General features: G+C 44.9%; 1 protein-coding gene across 1 annotated transcript in view; it reads right to left on the reverse strand.

Annotated features, from left to right (window-relative positions):
- Positions 1-25,336, reverse strand: part of EXOC6B (exocyst complex component 6B) — a 509,545-nt gene that overhangs the window by 176,741 nt on the left and 307,468 nt on the right. The window contains exons 17-18 of the mRNA XM_074285536.1: positions 22,264-22,398; positions 20,989-21,168 (exon numbers count right to left, since the gene is read on the reverse strand). Of these exons, the coding sequence (XP_074141637.1) occupies positions 20,989-21,168; positions 22,264-22,398 (315 nt within the window). The remainder of the gene's footprint in view (positions 1-20,988; positions 21,169-22,263; positions 22,399-25,336) is intronic.

Here is a 25,336-nt window from a genome sequence, read left to right on the forward strand (position 1 = left end):
CGGCCCGGGTCTGGGTCTCAGCCTGCTGGTGTGAAGCTCGACAGCGTCAGTTCACTTCTCCAAGGACAAGCCAGCTGCTTCCATCAGGGCCTGAGACTCTCTTGGTCATAACACTCTGGACAGCCGGTTCAGCTCAATGGCTGGGAGCTAACGCGGAGCCAAACTTCACTGGTGTCTGCTGTTAGGCATTTCTACTGCTGACAAATGATTAATCATGAACCAGGCCTGCAAGGATCCTCAACTGTCACACATTTTCTGTCCTCTGCCTGCCTTCATTTACTCATTTGTCAAGTGTTTCTTTAGTATCCATGATATTCAACATGTGAGATTTAAAACTCCAACTATAGAGAGATTTCCTATGGATGGAAAATCGTCTTCCCATTGCTCCTGCTTGTAGATCACTGTGCTGCTTGTATTGAACAATCAATTAGATCAGGTGTTTCAATACACAGTTGCTTCAGGAAAGAGCACTCAAATGACATCAGACCAGTAATCCAGACTGGTGATATTACAGAAAACTTAACAAATTAAAATGTGTCTGGATGGGCAATGCATTGAATTAGTCTATCTGTCCATACCTATCTAAAACAGGGACTACAGATGGATAATGAGCTGAGCCCCAAATCAAAAAAGTAGAAGAGAATGAAACATATTTTTCGCAAATAATATAGCCATTCCAATGATCTAAAACTGCTTATTAAAATTTTTTTAAATGGCTCTTTTTAATTTTTTATTGTCATATAGCTAATAAATTATAAGAGCTGGGAATCAATCAAACAAAAGCTTTCTGGCTATAAATGAAGAATCATTTCCAACATATCATGCCGAAAGTAAACAGAATACGTAATTAACCTGTTTAAATAAGGCTAGATCAATGCATTTTAGTGTGCCTCAAACTCTGGAACGCCTAAACGTTTATAGATAGAATTTGTTCCTTTCATTCACTGGTATCCTCTTGTTCTCAGATAGAAGGATGCTAAGTAAGGGTGAAAGAGTAGGCTCAAATTGTTGGGAGCAAATCCAACCTATTTCCTCACCAATTATCAATAAGTACCAGGCCAGACTGGAGCTCAGAGAACAAAATGACATGTTCATGCTGCTCTTTTGTGGCTTATGTTTCCCCCCTCTGAGCTCCCTTTGGGAATAACATTCTTTCCATTGGGAAAGAAGAGATTTTCCATGAAATACAAAGCAGCTGCCATACTGGAAACAAAAAACCGAATAATGGCAGCGTTTTTGGTCTTCTATTATTCTCAAATAGCTAGCGCCATGGCTTAATAAAAAGATGACAATACTCTTAAGAGAAGGGCTAGTGGAGACTTCCTCCAACTCTAAAGTCAAAATGGATTGCATTGATTGCCTTCCTGGAGTTTTTTTCATCACATGGTTTTAATAGAATATATTTTCATGAGAATTAAGTCCTGGAAAAATCCAGAAAAATGGAGGTCTCCATAGAACTTCCATTGACCAGCAGATAGGCTGTTGACCTTTGGTAACTTAAATGATGGCTTTCCTAACAATGAATATATATTGTGGTAAGTACACTGGTTTGGCCAAGGCAATTAATTGCCTTAAATTTTACCCCTACTTGCTGCTTCTATGAAAATGAGACTGACCAAAAAAAGGGCCAAAGAACTCAGACTTCCACATCCTCGCTTGGTATGTCACAAGGAGGCAGCCACCCATCGTTCTGAAGAGTTTCCTCACTTGCTCTGTAAATCACAATGTACTCCAGCGGCACTCTGGTTACCTGCCTGTCTTCCCTGACTTACACCACATGAACAGCCCGTACCTTGTGCCCCTTGGCAAGACCTTTTCCTCTTCTTCCTCCTCACAGATTACACATGGTAGCTGCCTACACCCATCGTGGCTCTCCAGTGGCCTCTGTGTGATACTCATTTTCAGTTCTTCAGCAGTCAACATATTCCACCTCTTACTGTTTTCATAACCTTGGTAGAATATCAGTATTAAAAAGGAGGCTCTTTGCTTTCATGGGAAGCGTGAGGAAAGTAAAGGAGTTTGGCCATTTCCCACGAGTGATCCGGCTGCTCTTTTGACCTCTGACCTCAACGGGCTACCCATCTCTCTTGTCGATCCCAGATAGAGCACGCATTCAGACAGGCAGGCCCTGTGGTCTGTCCATTGGAAGGCAAGTGGAAATCTGGCCAGTAGGAATTCTTCATCTTTTGGGTCTTTCAACATCATAACGGACAGCTCAAGTTTCTCTGGTGATCTCAGACTTCTTCTGAGAACTTGACGCAAAAAGAATAATGCCACATGCAAATAGCCTCAACCATACAAAAATGGAGCCATTTCAAAATTCCTTTAAAAATTAAAATAACAAAACAAAACAAAAAAACCCTCTAAAACTTTCCTTCAGAAGGTTAACAAGAAACTAAGGGCCTGTGTTCAAAATCTTCCATTAAGTTCCTTGACAATTAATTAGCATACCTTGGCAAACCTGATCCACATTTAAGAAAACAGGGTTTATTAGAGTTAGGGAGTTACCGTGTCCATGGGATCATTTAAGCATTGGACAGGGAAGTTTATCAGTCTGACTCTGGTGCTTTGCTCTGTTATTTTCTAATCATACTGGGAAATTACATCAACATGATGAACTCAGTTTCCTCATATATAAAAAAGAGCTAATACTTGCCCTAAAGATCCCACAGAGTAGTTGATACCTCCAGTGATTAGAATTATCTAAATTTGCAGTTGGTGTGAATATATATAAAATAATTCATAAAGTACTAAGAGAATTTTTCTTTATTCTGGGAGAGTTTCATCATCTCAGTACTGATTTGTTCATCTGCCTCCTTACAACTACCGCAACGCTGCCTATTCTGGGACGTTTGGCCCGATAACATTTCCTTCAGTGCGTGTCTCTGACCCTGTCACGGAACAAGAACAAGCATGAGTTGCGGCCAGATCCTGACTGTGGCACTGGCCTGAAAGCTGGAGAAATGACAGGCTGTTGCTGGAATATGATCAAATTCATGGTGCTGGAAATTTTTGTCTGCATTTGCAAAGGAAATCTGTTGCTGTCTAACTGAGTGACTTCTGAAAGCTGGTTCGGGGCTCTGGGAGGAGATGTGGTTAATCAAAATTCTTCTGCACGTTCACAAGTTAAGGAGACTCTTAGGAGATTTAACAGTGCCAGTGAATGAAATAAGAGATAAGCATATCATTGCAAGACTATTGTTTCACTTAAGTCTAAAGGGAAAACAAGCTTGAACTCCTATTACAGAGAGCTTTGGGAAGTTTTGTTCAGGAGCAGCAAAGTATAAATTTGTTTCAAATCCCTTACCTTTGGAGAGTTGGTATTTCTCCTCTCATTTTCCAGAATTTTTTTCTTTTTCTTTTTAAGCAACTCCATTTATCTTCCCCCCCCCCCCCCCCCGACTGGAGATTTGGCAGGACTGGATTATGATGAAGTTTTCAGAAGAAATGTTATTTTTTTCTCCCTAAATCAAACTTCTACTATACTAAGCCAAACATGAACTTGGTAATAAATGAACAAATCATTTTACAAAAACTTGAAGATGACAAATCCCTGACATTCAGGTCATGGTCCTCGGAAGATAAATTCAAAATGTGAGAAAGGAAGGAATGAAGGGAGGGAGGGAGGGAGGAAACATTTATTAAGCACTTAATATGTGGGAGGAAGGAAGGAAGGAAGGAAGGAAGGAAGGAAGGAAGGAAGGAAGGAAGGAAGGAAGGAAGGAAGGAAGGAAGGAAGGAAGGAAGGAAGGAAGGAAGGAAGGAAGGAAGGAAGGAAGGAAGGAAGGAAGGAAGGAAGGAAAGAAGGAAGGAAGGAAGGAAGGAAGGAAGGAAGGAAGGAAGGAAGGAAGGAAGGAAGGAAGGAAGGAAGGAAGGAAGGAAGGAAGGAAGGAAGGAAGGAAGGAAGGAAGGAAGGAAGGAAGGAAGGAAGGAAGGAAGGAAGGAAGGAAGGAAGGAAGGAAGGAAGGAAGGAAGGAAGGAAGGAAGGAAGGAAGGAAGGAAGGAAGGAAGGAAGGAAGGAAACATTTATTAAGCACTTAATATGTGGGAGGTACTGTGTTCACTGCTTTACAAAATTTTGGTTGATTCAACAACCATATGAATTAGGTGCTATTATGACCCCCATTTTACAGTTGAGAAAACTGAGGCAAACAGGGATAAGGGTTAGTCAGGGCCCAGCTGTATCCACTGTGCCACTGCTAAGAATAAAGATTTGGAACTGAAAGAGACATCCTACATCCAATCTTCTCATTGTAAAGAGGAAGAAATGCATCCCCCCAGCAGGATGATTCCAAAGTCAGCCCTCCGGCCATCACAAGGCGGGGCTTCTCGAGCTCAGCCCTGGTCTGGCTTGCAGGGACAGCTCAAACCCAGGGTCTGCTCCAACCACTAACATCTTTCCCCCAGTTCAGGAAAACAGGCAAGGGGCTGAGAAGGAAGAGCCATGAAGCTGCGCCGACGAGCTGCTCCATAAACAAATGCCCTCCACTTGCAGGGCTCTGTGAAGCAGCAGCTGTTCCTCCATCTGACCGTCAAGTCCACAAAGTAGTGTGAATTGCTTAAGCACCTACCATGTTCTAGGTGCTAGAATGAAAGCAAAGAAGAGATGAGGGCAAAGTTGCCCCAGTGGCTAAAGACCTGGACTTCCTGACTGAATCCGGCCTATTCCTTTGGACATGCTGCCTCCACAACCTCTCTTAGACATTCAACCTAGTTTAACTTCTGCCTTTCCAATGCTGAAAACAACAATTGCCTTGTCAAGGAACAAGAGCACATCACGGGCAAAACTGCTAAAAACATGGCAGGATGCTGGGGAACAAGGGAAATCTAGTTCTATGCCACGAGGAACTTCTCCCTCCCTGGACCAGACCTAAACAAAACCAATCATCCCTAATCGGGTTATTCCTGAGAACTAATTTCTCCTTGGAAGTAGGGTTTCATGTGGTCGTTGAATCAGGAAGCAAAAACCAAAAAGTCAGGAGTCCATGGCAAGATCCTTCTGTGCAAATGTCAACCAGGAGCGACCTTGTGTCCATGAGCCACCAAACTTCACCCAAGCCCATGTCAGGGGCCCTCACGTGACAGAATTAAGTCCATGTGGTTTCCCCTGACCCTCTGCCTACTCAGACCAATACATTTGTCATTTGGAGGGCTGTCTCAACTTAGTTTCCCTTGGTGAAGTTTGCCATCGATAAAATCTTTTGGCTTGAGGGGACAGACTCACAACCTATCCTAACTATGGATACCCTTTGAGATTCAGCAGTGTCATCACTGGTCTGTATCCTAAAGAGATCATAAAAGAGGGGAAAGGAACCACATGTATAAAAAAATATGTAGCAGCTCTTTTACCAGTGGCAGGGAATTGGCAACTGAGTGGATGCCCATCAGATGGGGAATGGTTGAATAAGTTATAGTATATAATGTAATGGAGTATTATTGTTCTGCAGGAAATGATCAGCAGGCTGATTCAGAAAGACTTACATGAATTGAAGTGAGTAAAACCAAGAGAACATTGTACACAGCAACAAGAAGACTATGTGATAATCCACCACAATGGACTTGGCTCTTCTCAAACAACATAGTAATTCAAGGCAATTCCAATAGATTTGGGATGGAAAATGCCAATCACATCCAGAAAGTGAACTATGGAGATTGAATGTGGATCGGAGCATAGTATTTTCATTTTTTTGTTTGTTAGTTTCTTTTTTCCCCTTTTGGTCTGATTTTTCTTTTTTATGTGTGTGTGTGTGTGTGTGTGTGTGTGTGTGTGTGTGTGTGTGTGTGTGTGTGTATGGAGATATATATATATATAATCTCCATACACACACACACACACACACATATGTATATGTATTTATGTATGTATATATATTTCTATTAAAGCTTTTTTATTTTCAAAACATATGCATGGATAATTTTTCAACATTAACTTTGCAAAACCTTGTGTTCCAATTTCCTCCTTCTTCCCCTGACTCCCTTCTCTAGATGGCAAGTAATCCAACACATATTAAACATATGTGTAAATGTGTATACATATTTACACAATTACCTTGCTACACAAGAGAAATCAAATCAAAAAGAAATGAGAAAGAAAACAAAATGTAAGCAAACAACAACAAAAAGTAAAGATGCTATGTCGTAATCCATACTCAGCTCCAACAGCCCTTTCTCTCGGTGAAGTTGGAACTGGCCTGAATCATTTCGTTGTTGAAGAGAGCCATGTCCATCAGAAGTGATCATCATACAGTTTTATTGTAGCAATTTACAATGATCTCCTGGTTCTACTCACTTCCCTCAGCATCAGGTCCTGTCAGTCTCTCCAGGCCTCTCTGAAATCATCCTGCTGGTCATTTCTTACAGAACAATAATGTTCTATAACATTCATACACCATAACTTGTTCAGCCATTCTCCCGCTGAAGGGCATCCACTCAGTTTCCAGTCTCTGGCCACTACAAAAAGGGCTGCCACAAACATTTTTGCACACATGGGTCTCTTTTTTGGCCTGATTTTTCTTATACAGCATAACAAATATGGAAATGTGTTTAAAAGGATTGTACATATTTAACCAACATCACACTACGTGTTATCTTAGGGAAGGGAAGAGAAGAGCAGGAAAGAAAAAAAAAATTAGAACACAAAGTTTTACAAAAATGAATGTTGAAAATTCTCTTTACATGAACTTGAAAAAAATACTATTTAAGAAAAGAATGATTTCTCAATGAAGGGGAAAGGAGGTGGGAGAGATAATAAAATTGAATTTAAAAAACCCTAAAAAATTAGATCTAATGATATTAGTGAATAACACTAATATTGGTCAGTCACTGTCTAAGGAACAGAGAAAAAAATTAGAAGGTTAAAATCATTATCAGTGCTAGCTAAAGAATAGAATTTCCTACCATGGTTAGTGAGGTCCCATCCTAAAGAATTACCTTCTACTGTTCTCTGAGGCGTTTTCCTATTTTGGACAAAGGAAAACCATGGCTTCTTCTCTCTTCATGAGCTGACTCGGGAATGCCATGTTAAGCATGGGGCAGCCTTAGTTATTGGCTTTTATAATTACAAAGCACTTTAATCACTATTTTCCTTTTCTATCTCAGGAAACCGAGGCCCAGAAAGAACCAGGATTACCCTCGATTACACAAAGCAAGTCAATATCAGTCAGAACTTCATCTCTGATCAATCAATGGCAAATTCCTTGCTTCCCCAAATAATCTAACTTACAAGCTTTAAAGGAAGCACTCAGCAGTCCAGAGTGGTCCTCTGTACTGTCAATACAGAAGAGATGTTTCTGGGGAGAAATAAGGTCTAGGAGAATGAGAAATGGACCTCTGGAAATTAAATCAAAGCCCTTTCTCACGATCTTTCCCAATTTTGAAGCTGAAAGCGACCCCACCAGCCTCCAGGAGAACGTAGCTAGTTCAAGCTCTGAAAGGAAGCACAGCAAGTCTCCTGAGGGTGGCCCCTGCTAAGACTCAGCTGAGTGGAAGGTTCCCCACAGGTGTGACCTAAATCCCAGCGCCTTCATGTCCGTCTCCCAGAAGGGACTCGGGTACAGGAATGGCACAGGGCTAGAATCACTTGTTAACTCAGACTGGACGTGGATGACGATGGATCACAAGGCAGCTGGGATGAACACTACTTGTGAACTAGCCATGGAAATGTCTTAGAAATGTCTTAGGCAGGGTGGGTAGTAGAAGGTTTAAAACTGAGGCAGTGAAAAGCTCTAGGAGACACAATTAGAGGCGTTCATTGAACCAGACAGAGGTCCCAGTTTCCCTGGCTTCCTCCAAGCCGGCTTCACTGACACAACTGCATCCAGCACCTTCCTGAGAAAAGAGCCTGGCCCTGATTCTCCCTGGGGAAACCATGTTTGTTGGCGGTCAGGACAGAAATGGCACTAGAATGGTGGGTCTTAAAAGCCACTCGTCAAAGCTATTTACTACCTCCCAAGCTGACTTCCCCCAGAGAATGGAAGGTCCATGTTGGGGGACACTTTGTACCCCACCTAACTTGATGCCTGCCACTGAGCAATTGGCAATGGCTTAATGGCTTCCACTTTGGAACCACGGTAGTGACCCCAAAGGAAAGGTCCTCCCCATCCTTTTGCCTTGGAAGATGAGCAAAATAAATGAAAGGCAATCACATAGACTCCATAAAGTTCTGATAAATGAAAACTTACCCTAAACAGAGCCTGTGACGGCCTTCTTATCTCCAAGCAATCCATTAAAACTGACGTATGCATCCATCTTATAGTATTTAAATTACAGAATCTGGAATCTTCGAGAAAATTTAGACTCACTTTCTCAGATGGAGAAACTGAGACTCAGACCCATAGCAGAACTGAGCTAGAACTTCAGTCTCCTGAGCTAGGGCCCTTCTGACTTGGGTCCAGTGGGAATAACCAAGGTCCCCTGTACATCTAAGAAATCATTCTGTTACAAATTTGTGTTTCTACAAAATTGTGTTCCTTTGGGCCAGTGGACATTAATATTCCCCTAAAGGGACTTCCTTGGAAAAAGAAGGCAAGAGCTAAGCACAAGTAACAGGCTCCGGCTCTCTCCCCAGGACCTGAGCTTGTCCCACCCTCCTCCCCGAAGACCACGGCTGGTTCAAAGCACCCTCTAATCCCGAGGCTGTGAAGCACGCTGGACAGAGACAACACGCAGGTCATACTCACCGACATTGTCGAGTGGGCAAATACATCCCCCTGGGGAGGACAACAGAGGGAGTGTGAATCAGAGGCAGAGGGGGAGAGAGAGCAGAGGAAAGGACAGCCACCGATCCCACAAGGGCCCACAGGGTGCATCCTTCTAGGGGGATGTGCAGCAGGCCCGGCCACAGGCCTCAGGGTGTTTAAGCACCTGTCATGGGAAACTTTAACCCCTAATTTCCCCAAGTTCATAAACAGTGTCAGTGATGACCAGAAGCTGCTCCTCCTAGGAGACCGACAGAGAGGAGATTCTCCCGGGACCCCGGAAAGAAAGAAAGGAGGCCGGCCATGCCAGGGAGCTACTGCAGTCAGGGAAGATTCCATGTCCCCAGGGGGCAGAGCCAGACCCCGGCTACAAGAGTAGCCAGAAGCAAGGCAGGAAGACAACAAGCCAGCCAATGGACAGAGGCCATGTTTGATCAGTTCTCCCCCCGCCCTCACCCAGGTCCAGCTGCAATCCGACAAAGATCAGCACAAAAGAAAATTCTCTCTGCACAGAGCAAGCATTTGGGGTCTGGGTGCGTGTCTCCTGTGCAGGTCAATGTCACCTCCTGAACCTGAGGAGCCCCTTCCCAAAATGGGTCCTGGGACACAAGGTGACCCAGGGATCAAAGGAAACTGAAAAACAACGAAGCCCAGCAAAAGAGGGGAAAATGTACACACAAAACTTCCGTGCTTTGTTAGTCTGGCAGCCACTTGAGGTGTTGACAAAAGCCTCCATCTTGGGGTGGCGTAAAGTCAACAAGTCAGTGTGTCTGTGGGAACCCGAGGCGAACCAAAGATAACAAACCTTTCCCATGGACTTTCTGCAAACACATGGTCTCCTCAGCAGGTAGGCCAGGATCCTGCATCACCCACAAGTCTGGCTCACGGGGCTCCTGCAGAATGGCAGGGCAGGCTTCCAGAAAGAAGGCCAGGTCAGAAGGAAGCAACCTTGCCTGGAAGGAGGCATGGGGGGGACCCACCCCGGCCCGGGCCCCACGCCGCCCCACCCATGAGCGTGAGACAGGAGCCAGGCGAACGGCGACGGGCCTGTGGAGAAGGGGCCCCCCGGGGCAAAAGCGCGCTCCGTCTGATTTCCAATAATGTGCTATTTGTTTGGAGACATTTGGGGCACTTACTAGACCGTTTTAAAATTGTGGCTATAAACCACCATGAAAGTCCTGTGCGGCGGGGCGCGCGCCAGAGCTCCGTTCACTTAACCATGAACTCCTCACCCTGCAACATGTGCAAGAGATACACGGGGGGATCCTGGCTCCAATTTACAGGCCCAAATTTGCCATCTTGTCAGAGACATAAAAATGTACTTTATAAAGACCCAGCTGCAATTTCCCAGGCAGCAAACGTTTCCTTCCTCAGGAACATGAGAAAAGAGCTTTCCTTCCCCACCCCCAAACGCAAGGGAAGAGCTGAAGCCCAGAGAGTTTGCAGAAGAGACACTGGGGGAGGGGAAATGCGGGACAAGCTTACCCCAGATCCCAGCCCCCCAACACACACACACACGCATACAGACTCACAGCCAGAAAATCACACACACAGAAAAATCACACACAGACACACAATCACACACACAATCTCTCACACATACAATCACACCAAAGCACACACAGACGCAATCGCACACACAACTAGTCTCACACAATTACAATCTCACAAATTCACACACACACACATAATCTCTCACACACATGTACACATAAATGCACACACACAGACACACAATCACAATTAGAATCTTGCAGTCACACAATCACACACAATTACAATCTCACACAATCACACACACACATACAATATCACATGCATGAACATGCAAGCTGCTCAAGATCACAGGGACAAACCTGCACAGAGCTAACACTGAGCGACAAGTAGAGGAATAAACCTCATCTCCAACACCTTCCCCTTTGGGTTAGGGGCAGAACTCCAGCTTGCCAAGGCCAGGCCCCCTTGCGGTCCAGCGAGGCCCGTCCCCAGCAGAGCTGGTCCCCAGAGGACAGATGCTTCGGCCGAGGCGGCCCCCACAACAGAGACCAGAAGAAAATGGCCTTCAGGACTCAGAGCAGGGACAGAAAAGGAGCCAGGGGTCTCAGAATTACCAGAGTTAGCCACAAGCTCGACTTACCTCTCAGAACTCTGAAGGGTGAGACTCCTGCCCAGTGAGCAACAAGGGAAGGCGCTACAGGAGAAACTGAGTCTGAGGCTGACAAAAGGAAGAACCGGGCTAAAGGTGGTGCGTGGATTCTCCTCGGAGTTTCAAATAAAAAAGGGGGAAAGAACTGGTTTCACCATTCATCCAAAGGAAAAAAGAAACATCATTTCATGGAAACATTTGCAGCACTTGCAATAAGAATTTACAAACAGACCACAACGGAGACCACTGCAGCTTATGCTGTATCCTTGCTTATAGAGGAGGATAAGGTAGAGAAAGCCTCAAAAATCCAATAAACTACTCCCCCAAAATAATATATTTTAATACTTGATAATTTCTGTGTAAATAATGGCAATAATATAAGACAGCAAAAATATGTGAGAAGTAAAAAGTATGAAATGAGAGAAGTTAAAGATCTGCAGACTATTCAGACACTTTTCACCTATGTTAGGAATATTTTCTTCCAGCAAAGCACTGGAAACTGAACGAATCAAATAATAATACATAAAAGGAAAACGATTCGATTTTAGTAGAAAGGAAGCAAATGATTAATATGGAAGTCCTTTGTGAACCAATCTTCTATGTACAGTCAGACCAACAAGTTATTAGAACAAATTTCAACCTCATTGTCAAATTAGGAGAAAAACAAGATCTAGCTTGCAAAAGAAAGCACTCCAATTTCTTGAACAAACAAGTTGCTGATGCCAAAAATGGAAAATGGATAAAAGAACAGATATTAACATGAACTGCATCTATAATGTGCTCTGTCTCCAACCAACAAAAAGATTAAAAAACCCTAAAACTATATTAGACAGCAAACCCCTGTTTCCCTGTCAAGTGTAAAGAGATGGCAGCCAACGACAACAAAGTTCATTTTTAATGGAATCATTTCTTATGGAAGATGATGATAGATAATTATGAGTAGCACTGCCTCATGAACATGAGAAAGAGAGAAAGGAAAATCAAGCTTTAAAAAAGCCCATAACCCTACCCGCCTACACCCACAATTTACCCAAAAAAAAAAAAAAAAAAAAAAAAAAAAATCATCCAAAGGACATTTAAAGACAAAAATAGGGCTATAAAAATTATATGTTTTCAGGTTTTCATAACAAACTCTTTTTTTCATCAATGACAGTGGAACCACCACTGATATACTATGGCAAGAAAAATGGTAAATGTGAAAATCAATACGGGAAAAAGCAGTCTACAATTATTCTATTATGTGAAAAAATGGACTAGACCAATACATGGAACAGGTGTGTCCTAGAGATCACAAAAGTGATTGATTCTCAAGGTCTCTCAAAGAGAGAGGAAAATAGCTTCCTAGGTGGTTCTTTCTCCAAAAAAAGGGAATCAAGAGAATCTGGACAGTAACTATAATGTGTGTTCAGTTTCTTGTGCCTAGAGACATTACAGGAGAATGCCCTACGTGTGTTTTAGGGCTCCCTGCAAGTGTGAGAAGGGAGGCTCTTCGGAAGGACGTGGTTACACAAGTGTCCGAGGGCTCAGGGCCCGCGAGCTTCACCGTGCTGACCACTCCCTGACCGCCTTCGAGAGGTGCTTTAGCCAGCGGACAGCTGTGTTTGCTGAGGAGTCAAAAGGACTATGATACTGCTGCATTCCACTGACGCGGAAGTCTGAGGGAGCCTTATTCTAGACTCGCTCCCTTTTCCCCTCCAAACGATCTCACCTCGTGATCTCCACAGCTTCCCTACACTGATCATTCCCAAAGCTATTCCGCTACTGCTTTTCAAAGCTGGCTGTCCAGCCTGGCTCTCTCTGCTGACCTGCAGTCGGAATTGGCCTCTTTGGAGACTCCTGCACCCGACATGTCCCAGACCTGGCCTCATGATCCCTTCCCTCCAAGCCCTCGAGCTCTACAGCTGCAGAGAACACCCCCAGCCTCCCAGGGCCGCAGCCTCCCAACCTCTCCATGTCCAAGCTGGGTCGCCAGTGTCCCTCAGGTTCAGTGCTACAATCCCCTTCTCTGATGCTGCCCCCACAGCCCCATCACTCACACTCTTACTGCTGGGGGAGGGGCTCTGCCTGTCTTGAGTTTCTCCCACTCCAATCCATTCAGTCACCAAAGAGATTTCTAAAGCCAAGGTCTGATGATCATAAACCTCACTGGCTCCCACCTCCTTGAGAATAAAAATCAGCCCTTCACAGCCTCTCCTTCTACTTCCCAGGCCCATGCCTGACTCCCCAACACATGCTCCCCCATCCAGTGCCACTGGCCTCCCGACCGCTGCACCAAGACTTCAGGCCATCCCCCAATATCCCCTGGGTCTGGAATGCTCTCCCTCTTCATCTCCTTCCCAGGCTGCCCTAGTGTCCTCCAAGTGTCAACTACAATCCCATCTTCCGCAGAAAGTCCTTCCGAGTCCCTCCTAACTCGCGTGCCTTCCCAATATCCTGCAAACACTCACATGGCTCTTTGCATGTGCTCTCCTCCCATTAGCCCAGGAGCCCCCCAAGAAATGGGACTATCTTTTGTCTTTTCTCATACCCCTGGCACTTAACCCAGTGCTTAGCATATAGCAAAGCTTAATAAATACTTACTGACACGAGAGAGAACTAAATTCAATAACCCTTTAACACTAAGTATAAAACAGAGACATGCTTCTCAATGGTGCTGGCCACTATCCTGGAGGATATATGGTCAGCGATCCAAAGAGGAGAGATTCCCCTGTCTGTATGTCACTAATTGCTCAAGCCACAGAATGCTTAAAAACAAACAAACAAACAAAAACAAAAAAACCCATTATTTTCTTCAGAGAGAGAAAAAAAACCCACAGGAAGTGATGAAAAATATCTAATGTCCAAACAAAGTATGGTGCGCCAAAGGATGGACAATCCATCTAGCAAGTGGAGACGAAGCGAAGCAACGAACTAGATCCAAAAATGAACAAGAGTATGGAGAGAACACAGAACAAGTACTTATGAAGTGGCTCCCGTGTGCCAGGCACTTTGTTAAGACAGAGAAAGGCAAAAACACTGACCTGCCCTCAAGGAGCCCCCAGTCTGATGGCCCACATAACAGGCAAACAACTCTGTAGATACAAACTCCGTACTGGGAAAATGGGAGACAGTCTCTGAGGGAAATCTAAACTGAGAAAGGATTCTTCTTCCCCATTAGAAGGTAAGATCCCTCAAGCAGGGATTGTTTACTTCCTTGCACTTATATCCCAAGAGCATAGCCCTTTGCCTGGTCCACAGGAGGCACTAAATAAATACTTGCTGATATTTGATCGCTAAATTGGGCCCCATTGAGGTACGGAAACAAAGATACGCCCCAAACCCTCAATCAGTTACAGAGGCAACATAAACTGGAGAAATTCAAGGAAAAGAGCAGAGTTACAAGGGCGTGGAAGCAGACTCAAGCGGGATTGTAAGGGCAGCAGAAGGGTGCTCAGAGCTGATGGGAAACCACTGAGGACTTGCACCCTCACGTGTCAATCTGCCCCCTTCACTCTCTAGGTCTCACTAGCAAAAATTGGGCTAGGAAGAAAATACCTTCAGAGTCCCAACTTTAATAAGCCCAAGGTCTTAATTAATAACTAAGGGAGCAGCTGAGTTGGTATCATTTAAATGGACACAGAAGTTGCTAACTGGGTCACGGCAGACTTAACAGCTGCTAAGGCTTCTTCATAGCTATTATATCAGGTTTAAAAAAAGAGAAATACTAAATAATTGCCCCAAACACAAACAAACCCCAAAGAAACACAAACTCCCTAAAGGATTTACAATCATTAACTAAACCAACAGCAAGCCCCACACTAATAAGCAGATAATTTGTTGATTTCAATGTAGCAAACTCAAGAACCATAAATCTTGTTAGCCCAGGAGCAGTAAACATGTGGAATATCCTCACACCCTCAGATATTTGTTTTCCAGGTGGACAGAGTAATAATGGGCACAACTGTGCCCTGGGAAGTAGAGTAAAGGGGGAATAGAGGAGGAAGTGGGGAGCGGGGTCTGCTGGGCCTTTCAGAAATTCCCATGAGCACTAAGGGCTGGGACGAGGGCCGCAGCTTCGGGGCTTCACGCATCAGGTCCCTTGGTAACTCCTACAGGTTCTTGCCTGACAAATGTCAGGCACAGAGCCCGGCCAGAGTCATCAGGAACACTGGGGCTTCCCGCTGGTGAGTCGTGTTTCAGACACGGAAGCCGGGTCCACTGGTTCTGCACGTCAGAGTGCATCTCCCTTTTCAACGTGTATCAACAATCTCCACTCCATCTAACATATATACAGCGTCTACCCGGACATCAAAAATTGTCAGAGGGCTTAGAAACTATTTTCTCACTTTACCACATCCATCAGCAGATGAAAATGCTCTGAACAGTTACCCCAGTAGCAGTTGCCACTTGAGAAAGTGCTTCCGGATCAATGACCACGACATGCTTTATGTGTTTAACTGCTTTTGAACCTTCCTAGAATGTCACCACTTTCCGATGGGGAAACAGAAGGAATGAGGTCAGTAGAAAGGTCAGGAAATAATTAAAAGGAAAACTGTACTTTGGTACTAAGTTCACAAATACTTGCCCTGAACTGGTAAATAAGATACATCAAGAGATGACTCAGGCCAGTTTCAATGATCTCATGATGAAGAGAACCATCTACACCCAAAGAAAGGACTGTGGGAACTGAGTGTGGATCACAGCATAGCATTTTCACTCTTTTTGTTATTTGCTAGCATTTTATTTTCTTTCTCATCTTTTTCCCTTTTTGATTTGATTTATCTTGTGCAGCAAGATAATTGTATAAATATGTCTGCCTATGTTGGATTTAACATATATTGGATTACTTGCCATCTAAGAAAGGGAGTAAGGGGAAGGAGGAAAAATTGGAAAACAATGTTTTTCAAGGATCAATGTTGAAAATTTATCCATGAATGTATTTTGAAAAAACAAAAAACTTCAATAAATGAAAAGAGAAAAGAAAAAGACATTAAAAAACTGAAAAAAGTAATACCTAAAAAAGGAGAACTGGCTAACTAGAAAGAGAAGCACAAAAATTAACTGAAGAAAATAATTTCTTTAAATGAGCAGAACCAGAAGATCACTGTACACTTCAACAACAATGCTGTATGAGGATGTATTCTTTTTTTTTTTTTTTTTAATTTTTTATTTTATTTTATAATTATAACATTTTTTGACAGTACATATGCATGGGTAATTTTTTACAACATTATCCCTTGCACTTACTTCTATTCAGATTTTTTCCCTTCCTCCCCCAACCCCCTCCCCCAGATGGCAAGCAGTCTTATATATGTTAAATATATTACAGTATAATTTAGATACAATATATGTGTGTAGAACCGAATTTTTTGTTGCACAGGAAGAATTGGATTCAGAAGGTAGAAATAACAGTTTACACTCATTTCCCAGTGTTCCTTTTCTGGATGTAGCTGGTTCTGTCCATCATTAATCAATTGAATTGGATTAGCTCTTCTCTATTTGAAGATATGCACTTCCATCAGCATACATCCTATGAGGATGTATGCTGATGGAAGTGGAAATCTTCAACATAAAGAAGATCCAACTCACTTCCAGTTGATCAATGATGGACAGAGGTAGATACACCCAGAGAAGAAACACTGGGAAGCGAATGTAAAATATCAGCACTACTGTCTATCTACCCAGGTTACTTATACCTTTGGAATCCAATACTTAACGTGCAACAAGAAAATTGGATTTACACACATATATTGTATCTAGGTTTTACTGTAACACAGGTAAAATGTATGGGATTGCCTGTTATCTAGGGGAGGGAGGGGAAAATTTGGAAAAATGAATACAAGGGATAATGTTGTAAAAAAAATTATTCATGCATATGTACTGTCAAAAAATTATAATTATAAAATTAATTAAAAAAAAAGAAAAAGAAAATAATTTCTTTAAAATTAGAATTGGGCAAGTGGAAATTAATGACTCAATGAGGCATCAAGAAACAATACAACAAAGTCAAAAGAATAACCTGGAAATCAGTTAAGAAGAAGGAATTTAAAAATAAATGGATTACCTAACAGAAGTGAATATAAAGAGCATAAATATATATCAAGATATAAACTACCCCAGTATCACAGAACCGAAGGGCAAAATAGAAATGCAAAGAATCTACCAATCACCTCCTGAGATTGCCAAAATGAAAACTCCCAGGAATATTACAGTCAAATTCTAGCGATCCCAGGTCAAATAGAGAATACTTCAAGCAGCCAGAAAGAAACTCTTCAAATATGGTAGAGCCACAGTTAGAAGCACATAATATTTAGCAGCTACTATGTTAAAAAAAAAAAAAAAAGTGGAGGAGGCTTAGAAGATGATCACCTAAAAGGCAAAAGATCTAGGATTACAACCAAGAATATTTAGCAAAAAAAAAAAAAGTATAATGCTTCAGAGGAAAAACATGGACATTTACTGAAATAAATACTGTCACCAAAAAGAACAGAAATGAATAAAAAATTTCACAAACACAAGACTCAAGGGAAGTACAAAAAGGCAAATGTGAAAGAAATCATAAGGGACTTAAGGTTAAACTGATTACATTCCTATATGGGAAGAAGATACATGTAGCTCCTAAGAACATTCTTAGGGAATTTAGAAAGAATCCATATTGTTGGAGAACACAGGTTTGAGTCCATTATGTTGGAAAGATCTCAAAACAAATGTAGTAAGAAAGTAAGAAAGAGGGATACACTGAGTTAAGAGGAAGTGAAGAAGAATGAGGAAAATTATCTCATATTAAAGAGGTACACAACCTCTGTCTCTTTTTTTTGTCTCTCTCTCTGTCTTTTTCTATGATTTAGAAATCTTACCCAACAGGGAAGTGAGAGGGAAGGGACTAAGAGAAAGAAGGGGGTATGACGAAAGGAAGGGCAGATTGAGGGAGCCAGTGGTCAAAAGGAAAACAGATTTTTGAGATGATGAAAACAGAGAGAAAGAAGTATAAACTGAAGAAAACAGGATGAACCGAAGTACAAGGCTAGTAATCAAAACTGTGGATATGAAGGGGATGAACTCACCCATGAAATGAAAATGGATAGAAAAGATTAAAAACCAGCATCCAGTAATATGTTGTTTACAAGAAAGGTACCTGAGATAAAAAATCAAAATAAAGGACCAGAGAAAAATCTATTATGTTTGAGCTGAAGTACAATAGATTCCGGGAGAAACGAAGAACTTTTGACTTGTTAGTACTCAGCCCTGAAAATTTATGTGTAAATAACTGCTGTCATTTGAAGATAGACTTAAAACAATGGCCCAGCCTGGAAACTCACGGTCAGCTGCCACGTGGTTTTCCGGTGAAGTAGCTGGGGCAAAGACGTAGGGTTAAGTGTCCTGCCCCTGTCAGGTTAGGGAGGTGACTTGCCCGGGTCACCGAGTGAACAAGGGGCTGGGAAACAGACCCAGGACTCCTGACTCCTAGTTTCATACTTGAGATAGCATTTCCTCTCTTTCAAATATTTTTGAAAGATAATTATCAGGACATACAAGGATACATTTTCAAAAACAGGCCCTGCAGTTGAGCATGCAAAATGGGTAATTGTGCGTGCAACTGTAAATTACACAATGGGAGCCTGAAAAAATCCATGGGCAATTATCCTTTTGGTGCTCACATCTCGGGAGTATAGGTTAAATATTTTTTAAACTCAACTTTGTTGTGAACATTCTTGTTACTTCTAAACCACAAAACAGCATTTTCTGGTGACTGAGGGCAGTGAGTGACTGATCAACAACAATTCCTGGGGAGAATGGCTTTGGAGGCCAGTCCAGTCTCCTTATCTCTGCTGCCTTCGCTATCACTACCACGACAACTGGTGCTGAGCTCGCCGAACGAAATGAGGGCAGGACCAGAGCCTTCTCTCGTTCTCTTTTCCCATTATACTGAGGAGCAGGGCATCTCCTTGTATGAAAATCAGATCTGACTCTGTCTGTTACATCCCAATTGCCTCCAGACTTCCATTTTCTACCACTCAAATCTCTTTTTCCAAAAAAATCCAATTAATTTGACAATTGTTCATGTTGAAGGACAGGCACGCCATGTTTGAAGATCCCTTTTCACTCTCTTTCCTGGAATCACATAATCTCTGAGGTAAAATAGATCCCTCAGAACTACTTTAATACATCCCAAAACTGTTTTCAAAGGAAGACCTTTGAAGGAGTGGGAACCCACGCTATGGGAGAGGATTCTTATATGCCTGACTTTCTGCAATCCCTCAAGCTTTGAATATTTTCATCTACTATTATTGCTGAAGATTTGTGAAGCAAGAAAAGAAAGGTTGGAGTTGCTTTAATTTGCATTTATCTTATTATTAGTAACTGAAGTTCCAACTTTCATATGGTTGTCAATAGTTTTCAATTCTTCTTTTGAGAACTGGTTAAAGAAATCCTCTTGACCCTTTATTGAGTGGCAGATGTGGACTGAAGGAATCTAAAATAATGATGGCGGAGGAAGAGCCTAGAAGAGGAAAGGAGCAAGGAGTATTCCGACTCCCTGGCCTTGAAGAGTGAGTGAGGAAGGAATGAACAAAAGGCCAGTGAGCCCTGGAAAGCAGGGGCCAGGGGGCTCGGAGAGAACCAGATGATGGAAGGATGAAGAAAGGGAAAGAATGAAGATGAAGGCAAGGGTGTTACCTAGGGATGGGGGTGGGAGGAAGGGATAGGGGACTGGGTGGGAGGAGAAATGGGGTTTGAATAATGACTGCTGGGGGTTCAGAATCACCTGAGTTGGGGAGCATACAGGGGTGAGGGTGACAGGATGTGTCATCAAGGGAGGATGCTGGACAGATTGCCATTGCTGAAAGGGTTTGTCCTCCGAGGGAAGCCCTCTCGAGAGCTGAGGCAGTTCAGGCTAACTGAGCATGGTCCCGCTCCCCTTCCCCAAGGAAGGACTGCAGGCTCCAGACTCGAAGGGATGGAAGGCATGAGCCAGTGCCACATGGAGGGAGCAGGAGACTGATGGGAGATGGCATTTCTTCTTTCTGAAGGAACTCTAGAGCAGGCAGGAGACCCAGTAGAAGGAAGTGAGTGGGTGGAAGAGAGAAAGGTCAAGCAGAGGATGCCAGATGGAGGAGGATGGGATCTTTTCTTTAATCATCCAGAAGACACTGTCCCTTCTCAAACCTCTTGCAAAGTGGAGCAGGCTGTGTAACAAGAGCTAGGCAGCAATGCTAGTGAAATGGCAAGCCTCCCTGCCCCAGGGGAAGCAGCTACATAGGGTTCTGGAAGGCCAGGGGCTCCCAGCATGATGCCGGGGGTCTCCAGCCCTGGAACAAACTAGCCAACCCCCTTGCCAGCCACTATCAGGATAAAGGGACGAGCGACACAGAAAGACCAAGGTGCGCAGGGCCGGCTGCAGAGGCCCCACTGACTTCAGCCATGACCTCCTGTGGGGCTTTCTTGGCAAAGGCCCATTTCTTTCTCTCCCCCATTTGACAGATGAGGCAACAGAGGCAAACAGTGGTCTGCGATGTGCCCAGAGTTGCATGGCTGACGAGTGCCAGGGCCACATTTGGACGCGGGTCTTCCTGACTCCCTTGGGCTCCCCTGCCATGGCGATAGAGACCCACAAAGAGCAGTGTCCTCTAGGTAAGGGTTGGCAGGGAGCCAGGAGAAAGCAGAAACTCCGCCCAACTCAAAATGGGAAAACCCTTCTTGGGCTCCCCAAGGTGCTGCCAGGATTCAGAGCAGCCTCGGCCCAAACCCCACGCATGGGCAGTTTTGGGCTGGAGGAGACTAGGAGCTCTGGCTGCCAATGGGCCGGGAGCTGATGGCGTCAGTGCCCCCTGCTGCACCACACTGCCCACGACAGGCCTGTCTGTGTGGCTCACCCCAACACCAAAGTGGGCATGAAGAGGCAAGAACAGCCCTCTCAGGGATACTGTGCCACACAGTGGGCCAGCCGCAGCTCGTGCCAGGGCCAACACCTGCCCTCCTGTGGGCAATGACTCTAAGACAAAGAGGAAGGTTTCCTTTACTGCTTTTCTCTCTTTGTTTCAAAGGATGGCTCAGAGCGGAGGGGAGCCAGGAGGGAGAGGTTCAGAAATAAAGGGGACAAAAAACCCAAACATATCAATGACTCCCTTTAAATCAGAGGGAGCCCGGGAAGGGGCAGGAGTGACTTACAGGCAGGTGTGTGAAGACTGCAAAGGTGCTCCGGAGAAAGGCAATGAGGTCCATCAGGTAGTCACTGGCCCTGCTGCCCGGGTCCCCGGCCATCCAGTCGTAGTCGGCCAGCTGCAGGAACTGATCGATCTTCTGGTTCAAGTTTGTGTAAATCTCTTCCTCTGCAGCGTGCCGGGCATCCTGGGGAAAGAGACAGAAGGTCTGAGGAGGGGGCCGGCCCCAGACCCGCGGCCCCGGCCCTTCTGCCTCACAGACGGGGCAGGCTCCTTTCTGTCCCTGCGTAATGGGGGAATCCCGACCGGCCACACCCCAATGACTATACTGATTCTCTACCAGGAGCAGCCCCATTTCTCATTTCCCAGAAGGCCAGAAAGCCCCTGGCACTGAGAAGAGGTCGGCTCGACCCCAGGTCGTGTCCACTAAAGAGCATTCTGACAAGACCACTGCCAGGAAGCCCTTTGCATCCCCTGCTCCCCATCATCCAACAAAAGGTTTCCATCTGTAAGAGAACGTTTGCAGGAAACAGTCGCTTAGGACAATTTACAACATGGAGCCACTGTAATGGCAGCGCTTAACCGGAGGGCACCCTGACAGAATCAGCCCGTCACCGTGCTTCCCGTCAGCACGACCTCCCCTCTCCTGGGCCTGGCCCACGGTCCTCCTCCTGCGGGTCCATCCTCTCTCTCCGGGCTGGGCATGCCACAGGGAGGGGCAGGCCGGGGCGGACGCACGAGGCAATCCCTGCTCTCAAGGAATGGTCCTTTACTGGGGACGGACACACATATCTGATGAGTGCAGATGGGCCATGAATACAAGACAAAGCAGCCAGCTTAAGGGCGAGGCAACTGAGGGGAGTCTAAGCCTTAAAGAGATCCAAAAAAGGAGGAAAAACATATACGTACAAAAATATTTATAGCAGTTCTTTTTGTGATGGTAAAGAACGGAAAACTGAGGAGATGACCATCCATTGGGGAATGGAAAACCAATTACAGTACACGAATGTGCTGAAATATATTGTGCTACTATAGGAAGCGAGAATGGGATGGTTTCAGAAAGAACAAGGAAAACCTGTACGAATTGCTGCGGTGTGACGTGAGCACCAGACTTAAGGCCCTTGCCTCTTGACTATGGCCAAATTTTTCTTCTGAGGTGGCAGAGACTGCAACAAGAGGAGGAATGACATTTCCCAGAGAACAAGGGTGCGACCCAAGGGGAAACGTGTGCTGGGCTTGGCTCGTGACCAAGACCATCCAACATGGTTGGGGGCCTTCTCACCTTGAATGTGGTGGTCCCGTACAGCTTTGTGGTGTGGACGGTCTCGGGGAGCACGTTGGTGATATTGGTGATGAACTCCTCCAGGTACTTGCAGGACTTCTCCAAGTGGGTTGTATTGATAATAATCTGGACAAGCTGCAAAACAAACAAAGGCATATGGGCCTCCAGTCCCAGAAAAAGGGGGGTGCAGGGGAGGGGGACACGCACACGAGATGGCATGCTGTGTACTCCAGCTGGTACACAGTAAGAAAGAGATCAGAGAGATTGATAAAGTCAATGTTATCACACACACACACACACACACACACACACACACACACACACACACTTCACCCCCCCCCCCCCCAAGGATACTGGTTCTCTTGATGCCATTATAGAAAGCAAGGAGAAGATAAGATAAAATGAAACATTAATATGTCAAAGTACAAAGGTTTGTTCAAGACCCGTTATCCCTTTGCAAAGTGTAAAAAAGTTTCCTCCAATAAAATCAGAAGAGCAGCTAGATTGGCAGGAAGAAAACTGGCTGGACCCCATGTGGCCCAGAAAGCCTGGGCCGGGGAGGAGAGGGCCCCTCTTCTCCCTGACTCCCTCACCGCAAGTCGTCCCATAAGGAGAACTGCTCAGCCGGTCACAATCACTGCAGTCGGCCTGCAGAGAGGGACGAGCACAGGGAGCCCGGCTAAGCCATCTCTCCAAAGGAAATCCTGTGGACAGGGGGAGCCCACGACGGTCATCATGACCCTGAATCCCTGGGGGTCTCCTTGGCATATGTCTCACTACTAAGAGCTCTCAAAGTCTGTGCCCACCCTTGCAGAGAGCACTCTAGGGTGCAGAGGAACCAGTGCTTTTGTTCATCCTACGCTCTTTTATAAATCTTTGCTTAAAGATAAATGTCTAATGACTGAATAAAAGACATCCAGAGCAAACATGCTAAAGACCCTCGCCATCTCACGTGGATCCCCGGAAAAAGACAAGGTACCCACAAAATCCCTGAGGCTACAGAAATCAGAGGCCCAAGGACCGTCACTAACTCCAGCAGAAGTTGGTGAGCCACGGTTATACAAAAGAGGAGGTGGCCCGAGGGGGCCCTTCTTTAGGAGCAGCCAAGAAGGAAATGGTTGGTTGCTGCCCTCCAGAGCACCTGTACCAGCATCTCTGGGGGCCACAGGAGGGGGCGCAGTTTCTAACAGTGCCCCAGCGGGCCCTCTTTGACCTCATAATCTTTGAGATGAAGCTGGCACCTTGCTTCAACCATGAGGATCTACAATGTACCTAAAAGCACCCCGAGAGAGCAGGGAATTCTAACCTGTCCTAACCCCTCTTTTATAATGTGTCTGGAGGTGGGTTTTCATACAAAAACCAGCATCCTCTTGGCTTGGCATATACAAGCAGAGAATGCCCAAGAACTGGGTAAGAGAGAGATTGGCAAGAGGGGCAAGTCCAGGTGGGGCATGACTGCCAACTTTCCAAGCCCACGATCCTTCCAAAGGTCTGAAAGCCCTTGGGCTTCTCCACGTCACAGAGCAGTCCGGGCCCCTTGGAGAACAGCACTCAGTGGGAGCTAGGCCGCTCCCATGCTCAGGAACTCAAGACCTTAAGACAGTGACTCCATCACAGCCTGAGAATCTGAGAAGCCAGAGCTGGAAGCCACAGAAGTCACATGGGCTGGTCATCTGTGTCTGCCGGGAGAAGTCCCAGAAAGGGAAGCTTCCATCCCTCAGATGCAGCCCCCTCCCCCCAAGCAGTTCTGGTTGTTAGAAGTGGAGTCTGTCACTCACACCTCACACCTGGTTCTGCCCTCTTCCATTCGCGGGTGCCTCTGAGGCTGAAGGGGTGCTTTAGAGTACCCCGAGATTGTTCTGTTCCCGATATAACAGCCCATATCTGGCACCTTCTCCTCAAGAGAGGGGCCCAGCCCTCTTGACCCTCTGGCCTATGCAGACCTTTCTTCAGCTCTCGGACCAGAACCAGACCCACGCCTCCATATGAGGCCAATGAGGGCATGTCCAGAGATTGTGCTTTTTTGTCCTAAATGGCTCCGATTGGTGAAATGGCTTTTTTCTAACAACTACAAGACTTCACACTTACCCTCACTGAACTTCTCCTCATTTGATTTGGAGAGAATAGAAATGGAAGCCACTAATCTGTATTAATTTTGTAATTATAACATTTTTTGACAGTACACATGCATAGGTAATTTTTTACAACATTATCCCTTGTACTCCCTTCTGTTCCGAGCTTTTCCCCTCCTTCCCTCCACCCCCTCCCCTAGATGGCAGGCAATCCCATACGTATTAAATATCTTATAGTATATCCTAGGTACAATATATATGTGCAGAACCGAATTTTGTTGTTGTTGTTGTTGCAAAGGAAGAATTGTATTCGGAAGGTAAAAATAACCTGGGGAGAAAAACAAAAAAAAGCTCACAGTTTACACTCATTTCCCAGTGTCCTTCTCTAGGTATAGCTAATTCTGTCCATCACTGATCAATTGGAATTGGATTAGCTCTTCTCTATGTTGAAGCTATCCACTTCCATCAGAATACAAAGCCACTAATCTGTAAATAAGCATCCCTGTGGCCACACACTGACTCTATTTTCAAATATAATGTGATTTATGTTTTATTGAATTTGCATTTAGTTAAATATTTCACAATCACATTTTAATCGGGTTCCATGGCCCTTGGGAATGTTGCCGGCTCTGCTCCAGCCTGTCAGGAGCTCGCAGGAGGCCGAGCATCCCTCTCTGTGGGCTTCCCCTCAGCTCTGGGCCTTCTGCACCTCGAGAAGCCTGCGCCAAACTGCTGATAAGAACAGTATTAAACAGCCACAACCAACTACGGAGCCCTGCCAGGGGGGTGCCCCTCCAGTGGAGGACAGGAGACCTAACACGCTGACAGTGAACCAGCGACAACTCCTTAGAGGCTCGGCATCCCATCGTTTCTACCCGCTCTAACTGTATTATGATTATCTAGCCCACAGGCTATGGAGAGGCTTTGAGGGGGGGGAACTCAAACCACCAAGAATGAGTCTGAGGTCCCCACAGTAATAGGCCCAGTGAAGCCTTTAGGAG

The sequence above is a fragment of the Sminthopsis crassicaudata genome, chromosome 2 (assembly GCF_048593235.1).
Source record: "Sminthopsis crassicaudata isolate SCR6 chromosome 2, ASM4859323v1, whole genome shotgun sequence".
In the NCBI taxonomy this organism is placed as follows: domain Eukaryota; kingdom Metazoa; phylum Chordata; class Mammalia; order Dasyuromorphia; family Dasyuridae; genus Sminthopsis; species Sminthopsis crassicaudata.